The 9,602-nt window shown below is 50.5% G+C and overlaps 1 protein-coding gene across 1 annotated transcript in view; it reads left to right on the top strand.

Annotated features, from left to right (window-relative positions):
• The first annotated feature begins 226 nt into the window (after nucleotides 1-226).
• CACNA1B (calcium voltage-gated channel subunit alpha1 B) overlaps nucleotides 227-9,602 on the top strand; it is a 1,081,812-nt gene continuing 1,072,436 nt past the window's right edge. The window contains exon 1 of the mRNA XM_078642008.1: nucleotides 227-492. Within this exon, the coding sequence (XP_078498134.1) occupies nucleotides 227-492 (266 nt within the window). The remainder of the gene's footprint in view (nucleotides 493-9,602) is intronic.

Here is a 9,602-nt window from a genome sequence, read left to right as displayed (position 1 = left end):
TGTGTGCTGGCTCCAACCTTTCATCCCAGCCTGCCTTGGGCACTCCTTTAGTACCCTCTATATACAGCTGTTGCATTGGCTCTACTTTCTGTAACCCTCCAGGGGAGGAGGTACATCTGCTGACCTTCTCTGCCCCCCAGGGAAGTCCTCCTGCACCCTAGGGGGGGATGCTCCTGTCTCCCCTTGCCTTGGATTCTCACTGCTGGTTCTCTGCATCCTCAGGATTATGGCTCGCTTTGGAGAGGATCTGCCCACTCGCTATGGTGGTGGAGGGCCAGCCGGCACGGCAGGGGGCCGGGGCAGCAGCCGCCAAGGAGGTCCCCAGCCGGGTGCCAGGGTGTACAAGCAGTCGATGGCCCAGAGGGCCCGGACCATGGCCCTCTACAATCCTATCCCTGTCAAGCAGAACTGCTTCACCGTCAACCGCTCCCTCTTCATCTTCAGCGAGGACAACATCATCCGGAAGTATGCCAAGAGGATCACAGAATGGCCATATCCTTTTCCAACATGGGGTACTGGGGACCGAATGGGGGTAGGGAGGTGGGGAGGTTCTTGGCATGTCGTTGCAGAGAATCACGAATGGCCGTATTCTAGAGATGGGTTTGGTGTAGAAGGGCCATGCCAGAGAATCACGAATGGCCGTATCCCAGAGATGGGTTTGGTGTAGAAGAGCCATGCCAGAGAATCACGAACGGCCGTATCCCAGAGATGGGTTTGGTGTAGAAGGGCCATTCCAGAAAATCACGAATGGCCGTATCCCAGAGATGCGTTTGGTGTAGAAGGGCCATGCCTGAGAATCACGAATGGATGTATCCCAGAGATGGGTTTGGTGTAGAAGGGCCATGCCAGAGAATCACGAATGGCTGTATCCCAGAGATGGGTTTGGTGAGGAAGGGCCATGCCAGAGAATCATGACTGGCTGTATCCCAGAGATGGTTTTGGTGTAGAAATGTCATGCCAGAGAATCACAAATAGTTGTATCCCAGAGATGGGTTTGGTGTAGAAGGGTCATGCCAGAGAATCATGAATGGCCATATCCCAGAGATGGGTTTGGTGTAAAAGGGCCATGCCAGAGAATCACGAACGGCCGTATCCCAGAGATGGGTTTGGTGTAGAAGGGCCATGCCAGAGAATCACGAATGGTCGTATCCCAGAGATGGGTTTGGTGTAGAAGGGCCATGCCAGAGAATCACAGATGGCTGTATCCTAGAGATGGGTTTGGTGTAGAAGGGCCATGCCAGAGAATCCTGACTGGCTGTATCCCAGAGATGGTTTTGATGTAGAAGGGTCATGCCAGAGAATCACAAATAGTTGTATCCCAGAGATGGGTTTGGTGTAAAAGGGACATGCCAGAGAATCATGAACGGCCGTATCCCAGAGATGGGTTTGGTGTAGGAGGGTCATGCCAGAGAATCATGAATGGCTGTATCCCAGAGATGGGTTAGGAATAGAAGGGCCATGCCAGAAATTCACAAATTGCCATACTATTTTCCAATGCTTCAGAGCAGTTTGCGAAGATAGAATGGTTTGGTCAAGAGGGGTCATTCTAGAGAAGCACAAATAACGATGTCATTTTCCAGTGTGGGGTCCTGGGTACTGACTAGGCAATAAGGGGGATGGGTAGGCCCAGGCATGTTATTCCAGAGAATCATGAATGGCAAAATCTCCTTCCATTGCTGGGGAGCGATGGGTAAAGGGAGATGGGTTTGGTCTAGCAGGACCATGCTAGAGAATCACAAATGGCCATAACCTTTTCCAGTGTTGATGAACATTGGGTGAAGATAGATAGGTTTGGTTTAGAAGAGTCATTTTAAGAGGTTCACTGAATGGCCATAACCTTTTCCAGTGTGGGGATACTGGGGACCGGGATGGAAGAGGTGGCTAGGGTATAGGAATATCATTCTGGAGAATCACGAATGGTCAGACCCTTATCCAGTGCTAGGCAAAGATAGGCTGGTTTGATCCAGCAGGACCATTCTAAGAAGATCCCCAAGTGGCCATATCCATCACCAGGATACGTCCAGGCTGGAGGGAGAAGGGTTTGGTCTAGAAATGTCCAGGAAAGCCAATATCTTTTATCATTGCGGAGAACCGGAGGCAGATCTGTGGAGTTGGGGAGAGGGAGGATGGGCTGGTTATAGAAAGGCCATTCCAAAGGATCACTGGTCATATCCTTTTCTAGTTTGTGGCACTTGGGGCAGCGGTGAATGATTTGGTCTAGAACGGCTGTTCCACGAAGTTAGCCAAATATCCATATCCTTTACTAGGGTGGTGGGGGCCAGTAGAGAATGTTGACAGAGGGAGATCGCATCAGTTATATAGTCTGGAAAGATATCTGTTTTTATTCCAAGGGAAGTACACTGAATGGCCATCCTCTTCACCAATGGGAGACCAGAGGAACAGGAGGGAATATATGATCTGAAAGAGTCGATCAGAAACTCCAATAGGATCAATGAATGGCCATCGCTGGTTTGAGGGTGACAAATTAAGGTAAGGTTAAGGGTAAGAAGGATGAATAGTAGGGCAACTCCAAATGCACAGATCCTTTCCTAGTGTAGGGAGCCAGGGATAGATTGTGGTGGAAAAGACATCAAGGCGTGGATACGGCTGAGACGCGTCATGCTAGGAGGATCATCAAATAGTAATATTCTTTCCTGGTGTGATGGCTAGGCTGATGGAGAATGAGTAGAGTCTAACGGGCTCATTGGTTCATTTTATAAGGATCACTGATTCACCATATGCGTAACCAATGTAGGTGATCGTGGCAGGAGCTGGGGACAGGTGATGGGCATAGGAGCACTGATTGCACATCTCAGGGGCAGCAGAGGTGGGCTTTTATGCAGTCGGTGGAACTGAGTTGGAAAAGAGTGATGAACAGGAGGGTTATTTCAACTGGATCACCGAATGGCTACATCTTGGTCTGGGATATTAAATGGGTCGATTGAGAAGGAGAAATTGTGTAGGGTCTTCTAGGATCTTTGGGTCATTTAAAAAGGATAATCAAGTAAGATGTCCCTTACTAGTGCATAGGCACTAACAGATGGTAGGGCAGGGGTGGGCAATCGAGAAGGTCTAGATGGATCAGGCTGTGTGGGAAGGGGCTGGAGCCAAGGTTGAGGGGAGGGTTTGGAATCCGGATTAGGAGCAGGGCTGGGATTTGGGACAGGGGTTGGCTCCAGACTTAAAGACAGGAGCAATTTGGAAGCAGGGGCTGGAACAATGGCCAGGGCCAGGTCTGTAAGTGCAGGCTGGAGCCAGGCACAGGGGCCGGAGGAAGGCCTGACGGCAGGGGTTTGAGTTAGTTAGACTGAGGGATATGTCTAGCGACAGACCTAAGCGCATGGGATGTAGCAAGGCCTAAGGGAAGGGATAGAAACGAGGTCTTGGACACAGGAATAAGTTAGACTGGGCAGAGATTTAATTCATACCAAGAAAGCTTGAACCAGGACGGAGGGCACAGGCACAGGGGCTAGCGTTATAGCCATGCATAGGGGCAGGGAGGTGTCCATTGCTAGACCTAGGGCAGGCGTTTTAACCAAGCCTGGGGAAGAGACTAGAGCAAGTGTTGGGTGGAGGCTGTAGTTAAGCCAGCAGAAGATCGGAACAGGCTCAAGGGTACGACCTGGTGCCAGCGGAGGGACTGAACCAGCAGGGATTGGAGATGGGAACCAGGGCAGGGCTGGGACCAGGGCAGGTTTTGGCCAGGGTCAAGAGAAAGGCCTGGAGCATGGAAGCGTATAGCATTCTAGCGGACAGGGCCCTGGAGATTCATTCAGAATAGGCTGTGGAGAGCAAGGGCTAGGCTGGAATGGAAGGACTCAAGGCGATCTGAGAGGAACTCTTCTTTCTCAGGGCATGAGATGGCGGGTCAATGGAAAGGGTCGCTGCATTTTGACTCCTGGGGGGTGAAATATTTTTGGGTATTTTCTTAGTGTAGAAGTGGGATATTGGGGCGTCACATGCGTGTGGAGTTAAATGTGGCACAAAGGCTGTGGGGTCAAGCGTGCGTGCAGGACTGCAGTGAGCACAGCCTTAAGAGACGATTGGGCCTTCTCTGCCATCACCGACATATGAGTGTGGTATGTCCCGCCTGCTGGCAGGGAATGCTCTTTGGAGTGACCCTCGGGATGCCAAGGCTGGGCCCAGATCCCGGCAGCAGGGACTGACGCTTGGCTCCATGGCCTGGAAGCAACAACATGGAGCCGGAAGGCGTCACTGCACCGTTGCACGTCACATATATATGTATGTATGGTGTGGGTACAAATGCTTCTGTGCTGAAGACAGGGGGCACGCGACCCTTGGCGGAGCCTGGGGCGGTGCTCAGTGGCCGCGCCACCAGCAGCGCGGGCTGCCCGGGGAGCGCACCGTCTTCTCGGGAGCGGAGGCCCGAGGAAGGCGCCGCTGCTGTCGCGGCCCCTTCCCCCGCAGGGCTGCTCGGCTCGCTCCCGCAGGCAAAGGGGGGCTGCGCTAAAGGACCCTTTGTCCAGTGAAAGCAGGGGCGACTCCGCTGCCTCCTGCCACCTGTGGGGTCTCCCTGTGCCCGCCAGCATAGGCAGGCTGCTAGGCCCTTCTCCCCCACCTGAGCCCACCGGTGCGGACTCCCCACTCCCCCGTCACCTAGCGGCGGGGCGGGTCTTCGGATTTCCCTCCGCGGATGCGGGGGCTCCGTGTTTCCCCAGCATGAGACCCTTTTATTGATATCTGGGGGCGGCTGGGGTTACTCTGCCCGTTTGTAGCCGTGAGGCCTCTGTATTTTCCCCAGCATCCGTCCTGGGGGGCCAGGGCTCCCGACGGCGGCCTCCCGCTCCTTCCTTCACCCGGCTTTGAGGGCCGTCCGTACACCGACAGCACATGAACCTCTGGGGGGGGGGGGGGGCTCCCTCCCCAGGCAGGCGGGTGCGCGCCCCTGAGGGATGCTTGTTTGAGGGTTTGAATTCCCTCACTTGGGCATGGGGGGAAAGGGGGGTGCTCTGTTTCGTGAGCCGGGGTTTTATGTGTGAAGGTAGGGCTGCCTTCCCCAGCATGTCGCCTCCGTGCCAGCCCCGGCATTGGGGCCTCTGGGTGACTGGAGGCATCGCGTCCTCAGCAGGCCTGCCCCTTGCCACCCTGGGCAAAGGGGTTTATGTCTGACTGGGAGATGCGCACCCTCAGCTCGGCTAAAGGGTCTCCACTGAGTCACCCCGCATTTGGCTGAGTGCCTGGCGGAGGGCTCGCTTCCTCAGCATGACAGCCTCCTCCGTGCCACCCCTGGGCATTGGGGCCTGGAGGGCTCGCTTCCTCAGCAGGGCTTCCCCCGTGCCACACTGGTTTTTGGGGTCTATGCCTGGCCTGGCATTGCTCAGGACGGCTGTAGGGTCTTCACTGTGTGACACACCTCTATCGGGTGGGTGCCGGGCTGGAGAGCTGCCCCCGTGCCACTCGCAGCAGAGTTCCTTTGTCTGGCCAGGGCATGAATCCCGGAAGTGCTCCCCTGCTGTGCCCTGGCTCCGCTGCCACCAGCAGTGCTTCAGTCGAGGGTGTCTCCAGGGAGCGCGTTGTTTTCTTCCCCGGTGCAATCACACACACCTATTGATCCTGCGTTAGCGCCAGCCAGAGAGGCCTAGCTGGAGCCTAGCAACCAGGCGGCTGCGCTGCCGGCCTCCCCCACAGGCCTGCTGCACGCCGCCGGCCGCTCTCCCAGCCCTGACCATCGGGCCTCCTCTGGCCACACAGGCCGCTCTCCCAAAACACCCCAGCCCTGCACCACCAGGCCCGCTCTGTCCACACAGGCCGCTCTCCCAGCCCTGACCACCAGGCCTGCACCACCAGGCCTGCTCTGCTCACACAGGCCGCTCTCCCAGCCCTGACCACCAGGCCTGCTCTGCCCACACAGGCCGCTCTCCCAGCCCTACACCACGAGGCCTGCTCTGTCCACACAGGGAGGCGCAGGCTGCAGCTCATGACTGGACCCCTGCGAAGGCTCCCAAGCATCAGACCTATCAGAGGGCTTGGGCTGCAGGGGGCCTCGTGGCACACCCCAAGGCGGCACCCTGTCCATTACTCGCGCATGCGCGCCTCTGCACGTACGAGGCTTAAAGCTACATCAGTGACAGAGGGAACAGGTGCCGATCTTTCCTATTTACAGTTTCTGAGACTTGATGTTGAAAGGGCGAGATTTTGATCGATACCTTATATCTATTGATCCAAACCTCGATCTGGTCGACTGAACCTTTGTTGCCTGTCTGTAAGGAAAGAAAGTGCACCTATTTCCAAGTTAGTTCACCCAAGAAAGGACTCTACTCCCAAAGATCACAAACAACTTCTAGCTTTCAAAAGTTTATTGTAAAGAAATGATAAGCTGCAAATACAAGCATCTCAGAATGAGATTCACGAGATACACAGGTCCAATTACATACATGTGCTCTCGAAAAGCCCTCAGACGAGCAACAGAAATCACTAACACAAGTTCTAAAAACAATAAAGCTATCAGCATTGACGCATATCTCTCCTTCATTTAGGTTGGAGGAAAACGCAAAGGTTAGGCTATCCCTACCCTGCTCTAGATGGTATCCCTACTTAACCAAATCCCAACCTAACAAAGGTGTCAGCTGTGAATGACCCCCAAGGGAAGTCACTCACTCTAAGTCTCTTGGTGAAAACCTAAAGTTCTCCAGTCATGACCCCTCTCTGCCTACCCATCCGCTCTCTAAAGGGTCCTCAGGTCTCTGCTCTAACTCCACCCAGGGGTGCTGTCCCTAATACAAAACAGTCAACAACATTTGAGACGCCCCTTGCGGAACGCCCCTCACGTGGTGCAACTTTTGGCTTTTTCCATGATGCTTTGTCTTGGGCCTCATGCGTTAGAGTTGACCTTGCTTCTCAGACTCTTCTCCGGCCCGCTGATACCCCTCAAACATTCCAGAACCCTCCTCCATGTCTGGGCCTTCTACTGAACAGGCCTCTATTCATTCATTTATAATTGGATCCCCCCTCTTCCTTTGCAGACAGATATCTGTAGCCAAGAACCCAACTCTCATATACTTCTAAAAGAAAAAGGCTTGCAACATTTCTCAGCCCAGACATGTACGTGTAAATCAATGCTAAAACATTTCAGGCCTATAATAATTCTCATTATGATTATACCATTCAACTTCTTCATTTAATTAAAGCATGTTAATACTCTTATTCTATTATTAAGTAAACATTTCTATAAATCATGGCCTATTTAATGCAATGACCAAAAACCTTAATACAATCTGTGTCGTGAAAAGAACCACCTTCCCTTTCCCTCCAGCTCTGGCCCTGAGGCCTACCACGTTCTGCGTTTAACCACCTGCCATCTTATGTTTTAGCAGCTTCACGACATGGATTCAAAAATAATCACATCTAATAAAATCATATAATGTCACACATTTCTGTATTAGTTCCACTTCTACTTAAATCTCTACATTTAGCTATACATTCAGAATATAATTGCAGATACTATTAGCACTCATGGCATTTCTCCTCATGATTTGTGCTTACTACAGATAAGTGTGATGTACTCATACATTTAAGTCAGTTTGCGCTCTCTCAGTTCCCCCCTTTGATGACCTCTCGGGGTCATCACTAACATTTAAACTGCAGTTATTGCTGGCATTCTCTGCGCTTCCAGAGCCCTCAGGCTCCTGTACTGATTATCTTGTATGGCAGCCAATCTCTGCAGCTGTTCTCTTTGGGCCCTTTCTGACCTTCTTGCTCTGTACCATTTGAATACCCTCACCAATCCCCACAATATTATCCCACAGATCAATATTATGATGATAGGCTTTAGAATGTACCATACAAAGCTTTTGCCTAAGGTGGAAAACCACCCTCCAACTGTACTCATTCCGTGGCCCACCTTTTCCCAGACATTTTCTCTACTCAAGTCTTCGATCTCCTTGTGAATATTAGTTATGTTCTTAATAACTTTCTCAAGAGGCTTCGAACTGTCTGGAATGTAAGTGCAACATTCCTGGACCTTCAAAGCCTTACAGACTCCGCCCTCTTTTGCTAATAGGACATCTAAAGCAAGTCGGTTTTGAAGAACCATAGCCCTTATCGATTGCATCTCTCCTTCTACCAGCATTAAGGACTGAGCTGTGCTGGCAGACAACCTATCGACAACTGTTGCCAGTCGTCTAATTTTAACATCTTTAAGGATTACTCCCAAAAGAGGGAACATAGCTCCAAAGACATCTCCAACCATTTCTGCATCTCCTACATCTCTCCTTCCCCTCGATGATGTCTTGCCCTCAATGATCACTAAGTCTTGTGCATGATATATTTTGGGGAAGACAATTGCTAAATAACATGATCCATACCAGTTGTCAGGTAGTCTCACGTAAGCATTTCTTCCACATACAAAATACACATTCGGAATCACTTGCATTCCCTTTAGGAAATCCTTAGTGTAGTACTCTAAATTAAAAGCATGTTCACAGTCTACTTCACCCACGTATACATTTTCATAATACGTTTTGGCTCGGTGAAGACATAGCTTTCCTCTCTTCGCTTTATCTAAAGCTATTGGACCACTACTACCCTTTCTCTTGTGTGACTTCTCTTCCTCGGTCCAATCTGTTTTCCATTGTCCTGATTTTTTCAAAATCTTTTGTCTCCTGTAACGATCATCCACCTGCCCTATGAACTTCTTCTCGACTTCTGACACCTTACATGTCAGGTTATTTCTACGGGCATGTGAAGTATCTAAGGTAATCCAAGGAATGAAGAACTTGGCCAATCTGTCTTCACTCTTCCAGTAGTCCCATTTGTTCATCTGCTTATAATTTGGGACTTCTGGCAACACTGAATCATAATTGGAGAAATAGTATTCAAAACTATCTCTCTCATAAAATATACTAAGCAATAAGCTACATGTAATGCCATATGTCAAAGGGAGGTGATGGTATCTAATACCCTCGTCTACAGATGCCGGCAACTGCATGCAGACATAACAATCCTTAACCTCCATGGCATCCACGTATTCATACAAGAGTTTAGCATAAGCATTCGACCTAAAGTCTCCTTGGGACTCGTCTACATGTAACCTGCGGGCTTCTGCAGCCAATAACGCTTTCTCTTGAGTGTTTTCCCTTTTCTCACCAGCAACAGTAGGTGTAAGCGTTACTACAGAATTCGCATCAGTTACCTTTACCTCCTCCTCATGTCCCTTTACATAAGAAATTGTTACCACTAAAGCTATTAATATTATCACTCCTACTATTAGTGTACCTATTATACATTTAGCTCTTCGGTTCTGGGTGCCGGCCTCCATTTCGTCAGACAATATAGCTCTCTCTTATCTTTAGCAAAAAGTTCTTTTCCTCTCGTTCCTTTACAGTCTCTTTTTAATCCTTTTGTCTTTCGAATCCACACAACTGGAGGCTGACAACCTTCTTCGCAAAAGTTCTTTAACAGTTCAAAAAAGACAACCCTAGCCCTTCTCCATCAACTCAAGGGAAGTTCCCTAAAATTCTCTGCTTCCTGGGCGCTAGGTAATCTTCTTTTTCTGCTTGCTTTATTTACAAAGTCCTTTAACAGTCTACTATCAGATTCGTGGTTGCAGCTTCAATAGCATAGTTCAGTATTTCCAAACGAAG

The sequence above is a fragment of the Lissotriton helveticus genome, chromosome 5_1 (genome assembly GCF_964261635.1).
Source record: "Lissotriton helveticus chromosome 5_1, aLisHel1.1, whole genome shotgun sequence".
In the NCBI taxonomy this organism is placed as follows: Eukaryota; Metazoa; Chordata; class Amphibia; order Caudata; family Salamandridae; genus Lissotriton; species Lissotriton helveticus.
This window is presented reverse-complemented; position numbering and strand designations above follow the sequence as displayed.